General features: G+C 33.2%; 1 protein-coding gene across 1 annotated transcript in view; it reads right to left on the bottom strand.

Moving 5' to 3' along the window:
• The window catches only part of LOC146998517 (glutamate receptor-like), a 98028-nt gene that overhangs the window by 31611 nt on the left and 46664 nt on the right, over nucleotides 1-19753 (bottom strand). Inside the window, exons 6-7 of the mRNA XM_085810199.1 lie at nucleotides 14125-14369; nucleotides 8175-8455 (exon numbers count right to left, since the gene is read on the bottom strand). Coding sequence (XP_085666325.1) covers nucleotides 8175-8455; nucleotides 14125-14369 — 526 coding nt within the window. The remainder of the gene's footprint in view (nucleotides 1-8174; nucleotides 8456-14124; nucleotides 14370-19753) is intronic.

Genomic DNA, 19753 nt, shown 5'->3' with positions numbered 1-19753 from the left:
TTTATCCGGTGGAACCCGCCGGTGCTTCAGAGCAGGGTACGGGAGAAACCTGTTTAGGGCTACTCCATCTTACTTCCTACCTCCATGCTCTACGGCGGAGGGGGGACCTTTTCATCTCCAGCGGGTGCGGAACTATGTGTATTGGAAATTCTAAAGATATGCTCATTTTAAAATTATTTTGCGGCATTGCTACTGAACTGAATTTTATGGTTTAAGTGCAAAGAACATGATATTTAATAAATAAAGGTAACACACAAAACGTTAAAAAAACGCCCCTTTGGACGTAATTTAAAACTGAAAACTTTCAGATTTTTTTTTTTTTTTTCTGAAAGTAGAAACGATGCGACTTTATATTTATTTAGTTTTTCTAAATTCCTAGCCAGAGATTTTCTCTCAGCTCTCAGAAATTTTATATTAATGAAACTGTTCTTATAATAAATATTTAATAAATACCTTTCCTATTATCAATACCGCTTCAAAATAAAACTCAGCGACTAATACATTTGATGGTTGCCCGAAAGCTAGATAATTGTTCTAAATGCATCATGGGTAGTACACAATTCAGAGGGCATGCTGGAAACGTTTCGGAAGGTGTCAATGTTGTCATTTTCTTTATTAATCGTCTTAATCGTCCGTCTTCAAAATAGACATAGTAAAGTTATGCACTCTAAGTTTGAATATCTAAGTATATTTTCTTTTTCTTCTTTGTATGATTGTTTTATTCATTTATACCAGCCATACACTCTACATATATTACTCTGCCATACACATGACATATACATGCATGTAGGCTTTCTCAGCACTGGAATTAATTTTTCTTTAGGTGTTCTAGACGCAAGAAAAGTTTCAAAGGAATGAGAGAGAGACTGAAGACAAATAATTATATCAATAAATTTTTATTTTTGCCGTAAATTATAGAATGCAGATTTCTATCAAGACAAAAGCATATTATTACATATATACTTGAAATGCACCAGTACAAAAGCAGTTTTTACTCATATTCAGCAGGGGCTTGTGACATATCTTTCTCCTCTCCACGAACGCTCATTCTAAAATGCATTCCTAAAATATGGCAACTTTATTTACATGGGAGCCGCGCGACATTACTAGATTATATATTATATTTTCTGCTTTTTAATTTAAAGAACACAGCAGAAACGAAAGAAAATCACTGCCTTTCAATGCAAAAACAAAATTAAGCTCTCCAATTTGGCACAAGATAATATTTAGTTCATTTAAATGTACTTTTAATTTAGAAATTGGATCTCATGATCACTGAATGTCATGGGCAGGTTAACAAGGAAAGAATAAATATTTGAGTTTAAAAATATATCAATGTTATCAGTTGCAAAATAGTTAAACAAAAGTCAATAACTTTAAACTATGTAAACTACTTCAGAAAACCTTCATTTTTAAAATCTATTTTCAGTCTATCTCACGGTGTAAAGATCGAAATACTGTGATGATTAGTTTGAAGGATAAACAAGTATTTGTGGAAATTCTAATCATTAAATTTTTAAGCAAAATCTATATAGAACTCCCATGAAATATATATGGGTTATTTAAAGAAAATCTGCTCGGTAGAAGAACATCAAAATTTATTTCCAGGTTTAATTATAACTAACAAATCAACGATAAAAGAGAAAAATGGAATAAAACCACACATAAGCTTCCAGTAACGTACGAATTAATCTGAACACATCAATTAAAACCGAAATTTTACTAAAATGCCTATTTATAAAACCAAATGTATGAAATATGCCCTTCTTTGGCTTTCATCTACATTTCTACTTTTGGAATTCGCTAAGCAAGTTTTTCACATATCTGTTTCACTAATCATTATGAAACCTAATTTTGATGATATAAGAAATTTACGAATTTATTGAAGCTGTAATTTTATTTTCAGCTTCTCTTGAACGACTAATCAAACACTCTCGATTTGATTAAATAGGGCAGCATTTAATCAAACTGTGCCGAGCAGCGAACATATGAAAAAGATCATCCGTGTGACTGATCACATCTCAGATGACGTCTATTTGCCTAATAATACGCGTAACATTTGCACGTGGCATTTTCGTCGATTTATTTATGCTGAGTAATGTGAAATGAAAAAAAAAAAATGTACGCGCAGTCAAAAGGGAGCGGAAAAGTGCTTTATTTTCTATCCCACTCGGCAGATTGCCGAAACTTAACCGAGACATGAAAAATGAATGGGCGTGTTTTACTTAGCATATACTATATATATATATATATATATAGCGTTGATCTAATATACCTAATTTGGCATAACATTTATTTTTTCAAAAGTGATATACCGTTTGTTTTTCCATATTTCGATTCTACGATTCATATTATGTCTGAATACCAAATTCTGTGAATTTTGGGGATAAATTTAAAGAGAAATTCGAGAATTTAATTTGGCACACTTTTTTTGCTTTGTGCCGGTAATAAATTACTTGGCAATTAACTTCTCAGTTTATGGCAACCTAGTTCACTTTCCCTTCCATTCTGAATGGCCACAGAAAACGACTCGCTTCTCCTTTCTTGGGAATATTTTTATTTTATATTATATTTTTAATTACGGTTGTTATTTTTAGATTGTTTTTAAGATTATAATTTTAATTGTTCGACTTGAATAGCGTAAATACATGTCTTCAAAAAATTATAAAAGTAAAAATAGCAGACGATAATATGGCGAAAGTGAAAATTTATTTTACTTACCTTAAAAAAGAAAAAATATATTAACAATTTGATTAATAAAATATATTAACAATTTGATTTATATCCATGATCGTTACAAAAATCGTTTTCCATATTTCGCCATGTTTCGCTAATAACATTTATTTTGAATCATTAGCAAAAATGAGAACAGACTCCAAATAAAAAATTTTCATAAAAATTTCATTGGAAATTTAAGGTTTAAAATATCTGTGGCAATTCAATGAAGACATGTGTTTACAAAATGCGTAAACCACACTTAGATAAACACAGGATTATTTGTTACACAAGATTATTTGTTACCAACTTGCGTGTTCATTACCCAAAATAACGCTCAATACCTAAAATTTACCGTTCGGTACACGACACCCCATTCGTCATCCAAGATGTTTTCGTTGAGAAAATTTATTCGTGAACTATTTGATCACGGTGAGAAGCGTTCTCATTGCCAGTGAATAAGTGAGCATGCGTAAGTGCGAGGTTCAGTTCTCGAGAACATATTAGCGTGAGGTTCTACTGCACATTAAAAATAAAATATTTTATACAGGGCAATAGAAAAAAATGTTCAACAGTATGAATTAAAATTTACTCAATTTTTCATTCCTGGCAGCTGAGGCACATCAGGCTTCTTTAATAAAAAATTGCAACTTAAATAGGTATGTTGAAAAGAAAAAATACATTAAAACTGCAGAAAAAAATTATTATAATTTTTAAAACCGGTCTGGTCGCTTATGATTCTACTACGTTAATAAGTTTTGTAAAAAATCAAAAATTTATTGTTTTAATACGAAGGTAAATTGTATTATTCTCTTTCTGGGAAGTGTTATGCTACTACATAAGAAGGTCAAACAGTTGAATAAAATTTCTTCATAATCTATTAGCTAAATACGAGGCGTATTCGGAAACTAAGTACCGTTTTGAAAAAAAAAATAAATAAATAAATAAATAAATAAATAGTAAAACAATTTTTTCGAATCTAATTTTATTTTTACATGAAAATACATGTCTTAAACTATTTTTCAACATAGTTTCTGCCAGTGATCAAACACTTGTCATAGCGGGTGACCAGTTTTTGTATACCATCGTCAAAGAAACTTCCCGCCAGTTTCGATAACCACGACTGTACAGCATTTTTCGTGTCGTCAACAGATCCAAAGCGCTTGCCACCAAGCTCGCTTTTCATGTGAAGGAACAAGTGATAGTCGGACGGCGCCAAGTCCGGGCTGTACGGCGGGTGATCGAACTGCTCCTAATGAAACTGTCGAATTAACGATTGAGTGACACCAGCAGTATAGGGCCGAGCATTGTCGTGGAGCAACACAATTCCTTTACTGAGCATTCCTCTTCGTTTGTTTTGAATGGCACGCCTTAGTTTTGTTAAAGTCTCACAATATCGTGCCGCATTAATGGTTTCACCTCTGGGAAGAAATTCATTAAGCAAAACGCTTTCCTATCCCTGAAGACAGTGCACATGATTTTTTGTGATGACATTGTCACTTTGAACTTTTGTTTTTTCGAAGAATGAGTGTGTCTCCACTCCATCGATTGTTGTTTCGATTCTGGTGTGAAATGACACACCCAGGTTTCATCACCTGTCACAATTTGGTTTAAAACGTTTTCTCCCTCATCACTGTACCGCGTGAGAAATGTCAGGGTACTACCAAGTCGCTTTGTTTTGTGAACATCAGTGAGCATTTTTGGAACCCATCGGGAACACAGTTTGCGATAATTCAAGCGGTCAGACACAATTTCGAACAAAACAGTACGTGAAATTTGTGGAAATGCCTCTGAAAGAATTGTCATTGTGAAGCGTCTGTTCTCATGAATTGCTTCATCAACTTTCCTTACCAAATCATCGGTGACAACAGAAGGCCGACCACTCCGAGCCTCGGCGTGGACATTTGTTCGACCTGCATTTAACATTCTTACCCACTTTCTCACCATTCCATCACTTATCGCGTATTCACCGTAAACTTCTGTCACTTGACGATAAATTTCGGCCGGTTTAACATTACTCGGGTTCAAAAATTTAATCACGGCACGAATCTCACAGTCAGCGGGAGAACTAATTGTCTTAAACATTTTGAATGTGCACAGCAAACTGAAAACACAACATAGAGCAACCAAAATGGCGACAATTGAAAGTCAGTGAACAAGAAAGACTAGTGCGCATGCGCGGGACGCCTACCACAGCGCTGCGACGGCGCTAGAATGAAACGGTACTTAGTTTCCGAATACGCTACGTACTGAAACGTTTCGAATATTGTGTTATTTGTAGGCAAATGTTTTTATTTTTTTCACTTCACTGTTTTCTTGCCTCACTTATTTGACAAATAAAATGTCTGTTTACTTTAAGAACCTGATTCTTTTCCAGTGACGTTCTCAAACACAATAGAAGAGTTTTTTTTGGTTTTATTCCTTCGAAACTTTTATAACATCTGCTTACATATAAGGAAAGCATTTTCATTATATTTGGTGTTCAGTGAAGCAATAGGCATAAAATATAATAAAATATTTCAAATTAATATTTTCCTTTAAATAATTTTTAAAAATATTTCCTTTACAAATACAGAGGGTGTTTACACACATTTAAAAACGATTTCGGATATGTTTTATTAATGTTTAAAATGTAAAGAGTACTTTTTAAAATTTAGTGATAGTCTTTTTTCCGGATTATGTGTCTGCATCAAAATTTCCATGATAGAAGAACATTTCGTAATGTTTCTGCGGTATTCGCTTCCATGCCTCTTCGATTACTTTCCATCAATCATGGTGAGTTTTTGTGATTTGAAGCAATCCAGCAGTGATTTTTCAAAATGTGACTTGTTGCTTTGTGATTATGAATTTTCATGTTTTGAAAGCCATTAATATAAAGAAATGGAACCTTTTCCGCAAATATCGGACGTAAAAGTTTCTCTTAAAAGACTATAGAATTAATTTTCCTTACCAGAACATAAATCAAATAGAAAGAGGTAGTACTTAAAGGAAGGTTTCCGGAGTTTATTTCGGAACGTGTGCTACTTCTCGAAACCATAGTTAGCTAGCGCAGGAAAGATTTATTCTCTTCGGCTTTGCGTTAGAATTGCCAGTATTTGAATATCCACGCCGCGCCAACTTCGCGTTTGTGTAGCTCTCGGCTAGTAACGTACTTGAATTTGAATTTTACATTTGATTAATTATTTTAAGTTATTTCGCCACACATGGTTGGCTGTATTGTAAGCACGAGTCACGCATTTACGTTCAAATTCTAATTTAGTAAAAAATGTTGCTGAAACCTTCTCAAGACCGAATTATTTTTAGATTTATCAATAATTCGCTATTCATCTGTTTTAAATTTGATTCCCAGTTCGTGATATCTAAGAATACCCAACCTTTATACCCTTAATGAAATTTTTTTTGCCATTGAAGGAATCAGGATTGTACATTTTTATCCTCTTCATTTTCGATAATAAATTGACTTATTTTTGTCGCTGTCATTTGGGTAAACCCAACTTCATCAAGGGTCACAATGTATTTCCAATTGCCTCCTGCTAAATAGTTTCTGCTCAGGGTTCTTCTGCGGTGAGCCACATGCCTTGGCAAAACCTGGTGAACATTATGTATGTTAGATTTCTAAAGTTGTAAATCTTGGTTATTATTTTATTGTTGCTACAGTTGTATTTAAAGACTTTGCAATTGTTTTTGCCCTGGCGAGTTTTCTCTTCTTTCCAGTGTTTTAACTTTATAAACATTAGAAAAAGTAATCACAGGTATGCATTTGGAGTCTTCTTTCCATGTAGAAGTAAAGACTGACAGTCTTTTCCCTGATGTTTTTTATTTTGCACTTCGAAATTTTAATACCATGCATTTCACAACGTTTTTGAATAAGGGAATAGGAATATTTCTCTTCGGAAAGCGAAGAAAAACGTGTCTTTCAATCCACAGCTTGTTTACATGTGACATTTTAAAAGAAGATTAATTTAAAACTAGCATACGGTATTTCTCATTCCAAATAATAGCCAGAAATTCTTGTTCCAAAACATTGTTAGCCCAAATAAGCGTTAGCTCAGCAGGGCTATTAGTCTTGAAACGGGATTTTGAGCTGAATCACTGTAAAAGGCTGAATCCTTTTTCAGATTGTTCCCACCAAATATTATCATCCTGTATTATTTTAAAAGAAATTAAATAAAGGAGAATGTGCATCAATGTAGATATGTTTCTCGCATTGTGAAAAAACAACGGCTCCTAGAGACATCAAATTTTGAATAACGTAATCCTCCAACCAAACATGGGCACCTGGAAGCCCGAAGCGGAGAAAAATGCACAATTTACAATATAAAAATCATGTTAAATTAATAAAGTTAGAGTTTTATTTTGCTCCTGTTGTTTAATCAAGGTTTTAGTTTGTAGATATTAATATTATTACTAGCTGAAATATTTTTTGCGTCATGGGTATGGTATGAAAATTATATATAGGACAAGGACTGATTTTGAAGTGATGCATTAAGACTTGAGATATATTATAATCATGCTTTTTTTTTAAGGATAGAAGGGGGAAATAAACAAATTATAAATAATACTTAAGGGGCTAGTGCAATTTAAAGTCAGTATATTGTCTTGCATATGTATTATTTATAAATTTATTTGTAAAACTATTATTATGTTTGATACAAGAAAAGATTTTGCGGATTTCTTCCGATGATCTCACATTTTCTGATTATCAATGCATCGTAGATGGTAATTGCAATGAGTCTTCTGATACAGTCTGAATCTATCCTTGCATAAAATTCCCGTTGCTGCTTTGACTGAAAATCCCTGATATCCCTGAATCCTTTTTTGATCCTTGAATCCCTGTTTGATTAAATTCTTTGTGGCTGTATTTTACTGTAGTAAAGAAACTAATAAGCATTTAAAATGGTTATTTCGCCATTGAGCATTAAAGCATTTAAAATGGTTATTTCGCCAATGGGAGGACAAAATAAAGGATCTTTCCAATACTATCCGAACAAGAGTAGGTAGACTTATGTTGGTTCTCTTGTTTAGATTAGTTTGGGGTATCTGGTTTAGGTTACCTTGGGTTTACATGGAAAATTATGTATGGAATGAAGAGCGCGCATTTTCTAGTTGATTTAGAGAAAGCGTTGGGATGTAGTTATTTAGAGGTATTTTATATATTTTTTATCATGCGATTCGATCTATATATCGATGTACAATTTATCAATGTTTCTATTAGCAAGCAATACGGAGTTTAAAATAAAAATAGAATTATAAATGTGACCATATATAGCGAACAACACTTGAGGCCGCTATTTGGTGAATACCTCCTTCTATATCTCGTATGTATGCATAGGCTCATATTTACTGTCCCCGTGCGAAGGCTTGCACCGCAACATAAACTCAAAAGCAGTCAGATATACTTGCATGATACCTCGCAAAAATGAATTTTAAGAGCATCAAAATCTTAGTTTAAGACTCACCCAAAATCGAACTTCCTTAAGAATCTCTCGGGAAGATTTCTATTGAGAGCCATGAGCAAAGGAAAAGGAAAAACATAATTCTCTGAAAGGTGAAAGTTACATCTTCCAAATTTTTTGAAATAGTCACTCAGCTCAGAACTTATGATAAGATGGCCGTGCACGATGCAGATTTTCCCCTCCTGAATCCTCCTAAAATTCTGTGGCGTGAAAAGATCTGCAATATCAACCATTTTTGGCTCCAATTTCTGCCAGAGTTCTTCAAATACGGGTATTCCAGAATCCTGTTTGAAAAAAATTAAAGCTATATGCTTCCATTTTTTTTCTATGTATAGAATTAGCATAAAATATTTAAAACTTCTGAATGTAAATAAAAATAGGAGTTACAATAAATATGCAGCTGTCATGATTGAATAGCCAGCTTAGGGTTTCTGAGTGGCGGTGGAAAGTACGCAGCTTAAACATGGATTAATTTCTTGAAGTTTTAATGCAATGGTATATTTCTGAATTTTTATTTGTTCTCTGGTTTTCAATCAATATTCCAAAAACGGCCTTTTGAAACAGCATTTTTTTTATTTGCATATAAAAGAGCATTATAAATCATTTGTATTACAGTTCAGCGACTTTCAAAGCAACCTGTACAGAACCCCTTTCTTGAAAAGTCGAAAGTTTAATCCCAGTGAACAGAACTGGCTATATATATGATAAAGCATACCAAGACCAAAAATGAAATATAAAATTTACATCTTTCGCTGGATCTTCATCAGAGGGTTGGTGCGTGACCTTCGAGAGGGAGAAGGCCATGACACTTTATAAACATGGCGGAGCTTTCCGTTCGATGTTATCGCCGGAAAGTCATCTGGATTTTTAAATTTTCGTCGGAAATATAACTTTATTATGTTGCTTAGTTAATTAAAATAGCTGAAAGAAAGGAGGCTTTATATACATTATTTTCTTTAGCTTTTTAGACTTTTTACAGATATTTTAATTAACTTTCTGCATAAATATAATTGGGAGAACCGAAGAACAAACGAACATTTTACAAAAATTTAAACGCTGATTGAAAATTGCAACTGCCATGATAAATTGAGAAGGGGTTCTTAAGATAATAATTAATATTTTACCTAGCCTCAAGTATTAATTTATTAGCGTTTCAAAGCAAAATATATAACCATCAACTTCTATATCTCCAACGTATGTAAATGAAATACTATATAAATTAGCTAATAAATGTGATAAAAAATATTTCGTACAAGAAACGTACCTAAATCTTATAAGAAAAAAGGCTTCCAATATTCATATTTCAAATGAGATAACCTAACAAACATACACAATTTTAAAATATTTTAAAATAGTATATGTTGGCATATTTAGTGTATGTGGCAATATTTAAAAAAACACATAAACTATGCAGTGTTCGAAAGTTACCAGAAAAAAAAGTAACAGAACTACTACTTCCAATTAATAAAAAATCCTTTAGTGTTTTTTAAATAGCAACAGGGGCGTAGCTAGAGTTTCCACCGCCCGGGGACAATTGAAGAATTTGCGTCCCTTTCTGTGTGCCAAGAATATAAAACGTTTCATTAAAAAATTCCGTAGCATGAATTTGGCGCCCCTTGGACGCTGCGCCCGGGGACAGATGTCCCCCCTTGCCCCACCCTAGCTACGCCACTGAATAGCAAGCTGTTAAAAGTACAATAATTTGTAGCAATGCTGATGATTTTTAACATCATTTCTTTCGATTATATCTGAATATGTGTATATGCACTTGTTTTAGACAATGGCAGATTCTCATGGCCATTTTATTCATTTTTTCAAATCAATAACATTCCTTTGGATATTTTCCCTTGGATACTGAGCAGAAATGATTTGAATAATATACACAATAGTAAGAACTGCACATTTAAATCTGCTCTTCATTAAATAGCACACAACAAAAAGTTTTCTTCCCAGTTATCATGAATTTTATTGCTATCACAAGCATGTGCAAAATTTAACAATGAAAATGGAATGTATTCAACTGTAATAATTTAAAAACATAATTTGAAACACTCGTATTCATACCAAGAGATATATTGCGAATTCCGAGAGAAAAATAACAGAACTGCAATTTGCACTTAATGTAAAATTTAATATTTTTTTAAATATTATATGATTAAAAATGCAATAATTATTAATTACAATATTTAGGAGTAATGCTGATGTTTCTTACCACCATAACTTTCAATCATATGCAGGTATACATATTTTTAGTTTCTAAATTTTAGGATAATGGCTTTTTGTTATAAGATTTAGGTATGTTTCTTGCACGAAATATTTTTTATCACATTTATTAGCTAACTTATATAGTATTTCATCTACATACGTTGGAGATATAGAAGCCGATGATTATATATTTTGCTATGAAACGCGAATAAATTAATACTTGAACCTAGGTAAAATATTAATTATTATCTTAAGAATCCCTTCTCAATTTATCATGTCAGTAGCAATTTTCAATCAGCGTTTAAATTTTTGTAAAATGTTCGTTTTTTCTTTGGTTCTCTCAATTATATTTATGCACAAAGTTAATTAAAATATCTGTAAAAAGCTAAAGAAAATAATGTATATAAAGCCTCCTTTCTTTCAGCTATTTTAATTAACTAAGGAATAGGATAAAGTTATATTTCCGACGAAAATTTAAAAATCCAGATGACTTTCTGAGGATAACATCAGACGGAAAGCTCCGCCATGTTTTTAAAGTGTCATGGCCTTCTCCCTCTCGAAGGTCACGGTTGGTGCAACAAGGGAGTAAATAAATAAAACAGCCTGTTTATGAGCGGACAAAGTGAATAAGTCTTCCCTTTAGAGCTAGAGAATAATTTCCATGATTTCAATTTTATTATTATTAAAATTATGCTGTTTGAAATGCAGTTCAGCAGCGTAATATTAATTTTTTTATTAATTATATTAGCCCAAAGGACGTTAACCCAGAAGGGCTATTATATAAATTCGTTTGGGCATTTTGCGTCAAAAACGTTAAAAGTTTGAATCACTTTTCAAATTGTTGCCATAAAAAATTATCGCCCTATACTGTATTTAAAGAAATTAAAAAATGAAGCATCTGCATAAATGTATGTATGTTTCTCGCATTGTGATACAGCAACGGTACCTAAAACCATCAAATACTGAATAGCGTACGTCTCCACTCAAATATGGGCATCTGTGGATTTGCAAATTCACATTTTGTAAAATTTAATTTTCGACTAAATAACTCAACGATTTCAAAGCGAGCAATGGCAACACTGTAAGGAAAAAAAAACATTTTTATATCCAGCGCGCAAGACTGTTTATCGGAAATTCTAAAGATATGCTCTTTTTAAATTATTTTGCAATATTGCTGTTGAATTGAATTTTATTATTTAAGTACGAAGGACATGATGTTTAATAAATAAAGGTAACACACAAGACGTTAAAAATCATCCCTTTGGGCATATTTCCTTTCAGTTATATTTTTTAATTAAGGACTTCATTTATTTCTATGGTTATTGATTCTGAGATTGAGAAAAGTTTCAATTTGTCCAATATATTTTAAGTTGCAGATATTGCAATTAATTGCATAAATGCATAAATACTTTCAATTTGTCCAATTTATTTTAAATTGCAGATATTGCAATTGATTGCATAAATGCATAAATACTTTGTCGGCTCACGACCGTTCAGCAAAAATGTCTGTATCATAATTTTTCATATTTCCATGAATATCAAATTTATAGGATTTAAAAATACAAATTTCTTTTCTGAATGTCAGTTTTCATTAATATATTGGCCAACACATTTTTTATGAACTTAATCTTTTTAAAGACTAATACAACTTTACACACATAAATGTTACCAAATATTCATATATTCGCATAACAAACCAAAAAAAGATACAATAAGATATATTTTACATTATTATGTGCATTTTATTTTCAAATATATTAACTTTCAAGCATCTCGAATGCAGAAATTTCTTCATAAAATCATCATAATGTACCCTAATACTCCTTAATCATACCCATTTAAAAGGAATAATATTTTTCAATGCAAAATTTTGTACAAATAATGCTACAGATTTTCATATTTACAGATGTAGGTGCATATGATGGGAATTTTCTACTCATTTTTGAAAATTACAATAGAAAATAAAGGTTCCATTATCCGTACCAGAAATTTCTGTTTGAAACTATGGATACAGGCAGTAAATATTCTGTTCCTTTTGTAATATGATATCGTCTTCAGCTGCTATTTGGAGGGCGGATTTAACTCCTTTATCTTTGATTCCGAATATATTTCCCTCGTTTGTATTTGTATTTCCTTAGGAAGTCTAATCCGAGTATGCAAGGGTATGTAATATCTCCCACACAGAGTCGCAGCTAGGGTTTTCAGCACCCGGGGACAGCTGAAGATTTCGCGTCCCCTCCTGTTTGCTTACAATGAAAAAATATTTAATTCTAAATTATCGTAACATCAGTTTGGCTCCCCCTGCATGCTGCGTCCAGAGACAGATGTCCCCCCTTGCCCCCCTCTGCTTCCACATATGCCGTGTGATGGTAGGCGGCATTTCCAAACATGATGTTAACGTTTAACTTTCCATCGATATCGATTTTATCACCGGGCACAGTCTGGAGAGTAACGAAGGGTAGTGTCAACTTGAATTTACATTCCAGTCGCTCAGTGAGATCTTTTCAGATAAGGGTAATACTGACTCTTGTATGGACGGTCATATCACAAAGAACTCTATTTACATGTCCTTTGATGAAAAGTCCACTACTGCCGCCACTCATTACAGAAATTTGAAGCGCTTTAAAATCGAGCTTCTGAATATCTGGCAACCTCCCTAGTTTCTGTTCTGTGTTCCCTAGTTTCTGTTAGGCGGTCTGAAAAGGTGAGATGAGATAGCCTTTCAACATCCGTGGTGAGCACCTGGAATTCTTCCATTGGCTCCTGTTGACGACAGCAGAAACTCTTTCTTTGATTTCTTCAATTTTATTTTCAACTGTGTCTATTCTACCTTCTATAGTCTCGACTATTTCCTATTATGCTAGTAAATTCTCTTTTCGTTTCCTCTTGACCTGCTTCAATCTTTTCCTGAACTGACTTGACATCCTCTTTCACCTTTTCTTGGCCGGCTTTCATCTCTTCGTAAACTGACTTGACGGCTTCTTCCATCTTTTCTTAGCCCACATTCATCTCTCCTTTAACGGACTTCATGACCCCTTCCATCCTTACTTGGAATGCAGCAAAAACTGACACCAGCTGTTTTAGTGGCTCCTCCGTCGCTCTTGTTACCGGCATTCAATCCCACTTCTGACACCAAAAATTTTATTTTTCTACGGGTTCGTATTGGATTGAATGCACATAGAACTAATGACTGCTTGATAAGATTTATTTTCCAAAAAGAAACATTTTATAGTCCTGAAGCTTTTCAGAAAAGTACCCTTGCAGCTGTTTTCAGTATGATAGAGCCCAATCAGTAGTTTCCACTTCAAACTATTAAGAACGTTGAACTAAAGGCGATGTAAAGAGCATCAAAAAGAGAGAGCTTGAAATCCCTCAATACTCTGAGCCAAAAATTAAAACTGGTGCTATCTTCGGTCCTATATATAGTTTTTAACGTCTGCCAGAGAAATTTCCAGTTATTTTGATTTTTTTGAAATAGCTAGAAGTCATATAGAGTTACAGTTTCATACGGCCGAATACAGTTACAGTTGCACAGGGATCGGTTGAAAATTTTGCCATCTCGCCGTTTCCCTCAATGTTAAATGGACCTGCTCTTCTAACCCTATTGTTTCTGGAAATGCTTTGCCTTCTGACGGTTTTCATACTGTTTGAGTAACAGGTACTAAAATCTACACGAAATTTCGCTTAAATTATTTAAATGTATACAAAATTCGGATATCATTAAAATAGTAGATAAAATTCTCCTTACTTTCAGGATTTCATGAATTTCAATCTCTCGAGGAACTATACCAATAACATCTTGTTTTCTTACAAGTTCGGCAGCTGAATCTACCACTGGATATGATCTCACTATAGTGAGTTTCGAAACGAGAAGGCTTTGAAACACAGTCATGATCAAAAAAGCCACACCTATGACCCACAAGGTAATCAAAAAAGGCATCAAAGTAGATAGACGAGATTTTTTTTCCCGAAGCATCCATTTTTCATTTGGAGCTAAAAGAGAAATAACAATAATAGCAATGCATTCTTATGAAACCAAAATCTTCCTTAACAAACAGTTTGAGAAACATGTGTTTATTGCATTTCTAAAAAAGCAAACAAAGCAAATAAACTTACAGTATTTTTTTTATCTTGGTGCCAGAAGTTTATATTATTTTTGGTTATTCGACTTGCTCTGCCGGCAGATAGCATGCTACAGTAAGGCAACAGCTGTCTGATAAAAGTTTGTTATTTTTTGTGACATAATGTGTAACAGGCTTGTCCAACATAAAGCCATCCTTCCAAAGATTTTAAAGCATCCACAACTACTATTTGCAATTAAATTATTCTGATACTTGAAAGTAAAGTAGAAGAAAACACAGCACTGAAAATACTCGTGTTGATCCTCCCTCTCTGGCACCACCAAATTAGTTTGAATTTAAATTAATTATCATTATTATTAATTACCTTTGGCATAATACTTAACGTGCAACATTTTAAATGATCCTTCACTCAAAACGTTTAGCTAATCCTGCATAGGTGTAACAAGAACTATATGTCGGGTTCTCGAAGCGATACGACTTAAAAATGACCCTTTTTTTAATTCTTACGAAGTTTTAAAAATTATGAGGAAATTCCTATTGGGTATTTAGTTTTTTTTTTTTTTTTTTTTTTTTTTTTTTGGGGGGGGGGCTTGTTTAATAGCGGGCTATTATAACGATTCAAAAGTATTCCACATATTAAGATGAAAGATTGAAGAGTGTAATAAATTTTTCTTTGATGGAATGTTATTGAAAAACTGCGAATTCTATTTAACTGCTTGCTTTTCTTATTTTAAACAGTTATGTTCTGTAGGTAAAGAAATGAAAGGTGACGAATTCCTTCCACATTTATTCTGTTTGCGATCTGGCTAAATAACAGCTTTCTAAGCGTTCTTGCAATAGGAATATTACTGGATTTGTATGTTATAAATAAGTTGGATGATAACTTGTGTAATTCTATAGGAACTGTATGAAGCTGGAAGTACAGGACACCCATTAGATACAGACTAATCTATCTTCTGGAATAGTATGTGCAAATTATAACGGAGTCGGAGAGAAATTTTCAGCAATTAAAGCCATCCTAACATGCATTTGATACCAACATATAAAAAGGAAAGCTGTTACATGCAACAATACACAAATACATGAATGAGTCAGACGTGTTTCATGATCTCTCATTTTTATACTTATAATGCTTAAAAAAAGATAACTGACAACAATTTTATATCATCAGATAGTACTAATTGCGCAGCATTTTGTCGTAAATATTTGTATTTCCCGACAGATTTATACAAAGAAAAAAGAATAGCAAATTTTATGAAAACTGAAATTGTAATGATTATGTTAATTTATCTAACAGTTAAATTTTGAGTTAAAGTTACTTTCCTATCTCTTCTTAATTAAGCTCAGAACTTCCGGTCAGAACGTATTTTTAGAATCGCGTTTGAACGCAAATGAGGAGAAGTATTTAACTGTGAAGTTATACTGACTTCTTTAGAGAGCCAGTGATTCTGACTATTCACGGGTTCGCCTTTTCAGGCTACTCTCTCTCTCTCTTAAGCTGTTACTAAGCTCGGCCGTACTTTAGGCTCTTGATAGCTTCGCCGTTAATTAGCGTTAAGGGGCTAACTCTGTTAGAATCTTGATAGCTTCGGCTATATCTTTTTAGTTAAGATCAGTTAAGTTTTAGTTCTTAGTTTCAAGAGTTCAAGCCCGAGTGGAGGCTTTATTGTAAAACTCCAAGAAGGAGTTCTGTTAAAATTTTAGTGGAGTAATAAAGGGTAATTTCACCCTTCGTGCATTCTCTGTCTCACTAACTCAAGCGATTATTTGCTTATCAGTTCTTAAGATCCTTTAACGTTAACTGAAAAGTACACAGGTTAGAATCTTACAAAATAAAAGCTAATTGCAACAATGAAAAGTGAAAATTAGTGGTAGAATCTAATTTTACTTAAATACAGTTATTCAGTATTACAGGACCTCATAAAAAATTATATATTAAATTTGTATCGATATATTTATGTAAAAATTATTTAAAAATATCAAATTTAACATTTAGTATTGAACTTTAAAAATCTTTAGAATTTCATTTATTTTAAAATTTATTTCAAAACTTATTTATTTGCCATTTCTATAGTAGAAAATAGTCAATGTTAAATGAGATATTTTATTTGAAACAACAGAAAGCAATTTAATATTTGAAATAAACTAAAGGAAAAATTTGATATAATAATAAATAAATATTAAATATTGTTATTAATAAATATTTTTCCATTTTTCCAATAAAAGAATAATTTAAACAGTTCAAATTTTTTATTCATTTAATCATTTTATTTGTAAACACACAACAATAGCCTGATATCAGAGTAAGCTCATAAAAAGATTCATTTCATTAGAAACATCCCATACCTATTTCACTAGAACTGAAATTAGAAATACACATCAATAAAATGAAAGTGACAAATGAAGACACAAAAGTTTTCTTGAACTTATTCCTAATTTCCAAGCTTCAATCAGCTAAACTGAAAATGTCATAATAAAAGCTAATAATGAAAAATATCAAAATACAGACACTATTCAAGAAAAAAGGATTATCGAACAACGGTCAACCCAATAACTTTATCAAGTGCAAGACTCAAAAAAACTCAGGCATATTTATTAAAAATTTCGAAGATCTTAACTGTCGAGGATCAGACATTAAGTCTCAAGTTTTAGAAAACGTAACTTGGGTGTTCCGCAAGTGCTTTGAAGTTATAAAATCCAGATGAGGGAAAAGAAGTATTCTCGAAACATATGTATAAAAACTTATACGAATATCGGAGCAAAACGAAAGACATATCTATAATGGATCAACAACATATGAAAAATGCCTTTATAATCTCTAATGTTCTGAAGAATCTCATATCCTACAATAGTCCATATGAGAATTAGATATTCCAATAACAAGGAATTCTCATACCCTAGAACTCTCATCCATATGCTGTACTTCAACAGTAACATCGAACCTCAATCCAACATCATAACAGGATAATCCCTCAAAAGGTAACAACGATACACAATTAGTAAATGTGCAACCCAACATTCAACGTGCTCTAAAATTCTTAATATTCCCTAAGAAAGACAGAAAAAATTCAATTACAGATATCTTAGTCCCTCTTCAAAAGCCATTACTTAAAAACCTCTACAAACACTACAAACCTAAAAATCTCTATAAAAATAGAATATTCCGTCTACAAAATATGAAAACAAATGTTAAAAAAAATCACGAAAATTAAACGAGGCCTCATTGTAGTTAAATGCGAATAATACGAAGATATAAATAATGATGAAAATGCAAAAAAAGAAATAAAAAAACCAAAAAATTAGTATTGGTCAAGAGACCCAAAAACGAATTCGTAAGATGACTCAGTTCCAGAAGACCTTTCACAAACTGAAATCCTAAAAATAGTAACAACATATTTCGAATATCATGAAAATGATTATAAACTTATTGTTGCGTTTTTCTTCTGACCCCAGTTGTTACGCTATTTTCTTCCTTCACATTCCTACAGGGTTTTGGAGTGAATAACGAGGACACTTGATGAAGTATCAAAACACACTTTATTATTTACCAATATTAATCAGGACAGCTCCAAAACACGTTTACAGTCGTCGAAGATCTACTATAAACACGCTGGAACAATCAGCGGCACAGCCTTCACACTGTGAGGCAATAGCGGTGGAGACAGCTTCACTGCGAAGCACCAGAGTACAGCTCCAAACTCTGCTCGGTCGTTCTCGAAACTCCACGTACTCTCGAGACTCTCCACGCTACAACTCGCGATGCACTCGACGACACACAGAGCACAGCTCCTGAATCTTCGGTTCAATTGTTCCCGCAGCTTAACGCACTCTCTCGACGATGCACTAACCGCGATACACTAAGAGACTCTTCGATGCACTCGACGACCCACTCGGCGCTAGACTTCGAGACACTCGCTCAATGACTGACTATCAGCTCGCTAGACGAGGCACACACTCTAACTGACTGCGGACCAGCAGGGTTTATATAGCTTTCAGGCCCACTAGCGGCCGAGCGGTAAAGTCGCTGAACACTGGTAGTTCGGTCCGAGGTTCGAATCCCGCGAACGGGCTGGCTGCATGGGTGTTTTCGTGGTTTTCCCCATGTGTAACGTGTATACGAGCCAGTTTCCCTTAGAAAGTCCTCCACGAAGGCATCCCTCCCCTTAGGCAGATAGCCCTAGTGTGCTTTGCCATAATTAAATACATACATACAATAATATATAGCTTTCGGCTTGTGTTTGAGAACATTCTGGGCTAAAACGGTAAGAATTCTTTCCAGAAGGTTCTCCATCCGTCCATGGTATATCGCCAATTTTGTCGCCAAATTGGCGATTTCTCGCCAAATGTGGCAACCCATCCTTCCCCTTTCTATTTTATGGCAACCCTAAACCTGCTTTGCTGGGAAGCTATCTTATCGCGCCTGTATATTTCGTAACATTATTTTCCAACTAAGCTACAAAGAAAGAAATGTGTCATTTGGGTCTGGGATTGCTATACATCAGCGATCCAAAAAGGGTTCCGTAACAGTACATGTATAATATTAGAATGGCAAACCATGAACAGCAAAGAATATATAGAGTTAAGTATTTTAAATGCCAAGAGTTTGTCCACTCACGAGACAAATGTCGATACAAAAACTACTGGGCACACAAAGCGGGCTAAGGCAGTCATCGACAACACGCTCAAGAGAAATAATGGCATAAATTGTACATTATGCAACATTATAAACGGCAGGCCTTAGAAAGATAGCCTTCGAGTGCTTTGCCGTAATACTCCGAACACTAACTGTGGAAAAACAGCGACAATCAGATTCACCAAATTTTGAACACATATAGTCTATAATAAAAATGTATTTAACTAATGATATATCTAATTAAAAACATTGAATATTTTTATAAAATTTAAGTAGCTGGACTCATTAAAGATGGATTCATCATTATATATTTTCTCTTTTTATAATTATTATTTTAGGTCTCTAGCCTACACTAGCGGCTAGTATAGAGAACAATAAACTATGGTTTATTTTGAATGGAATACTGCTTCTTCTCACAATATTATATTAATGCAATCTTTTATAATTTTATATAAGGTTAGTCCAATGATGTATCTTTATTCCATATTTTCGTACTTCTAAAAATACTTAATGTAAAAGTACCTATGTAAAGATATTTCTAATTCATTTAAAATTTTTATAAAAATTTATCAAAGTAATAATCAAGTTAGTTGATTTGCCTGATCAGGATCAATTTAATCAAAATGCTTGGTAAATATAATTAATTACCTCCGCAGCGGCAA

The sequence above is a fragment of the Stegodyphus dumicola genome, chromosome 2 (assembly GCF_044657685.1).
Source record: "Stegodyphus dumicola isolate Sdum_Otavi_A_Nest chromosome 2, ASM4465768v1".
In the NCBI taxonomy this organism is placed as follows: domain Eukaryota; kingdom Metazoa; phylum Arthropoda; class Arachnida; order Araneae; family Eresidae; genus Stegodyphus; species Stegodyphus dumicola.
This window is presented reverse-complemented; position numbering and strand designations above follow the sequence as displayed.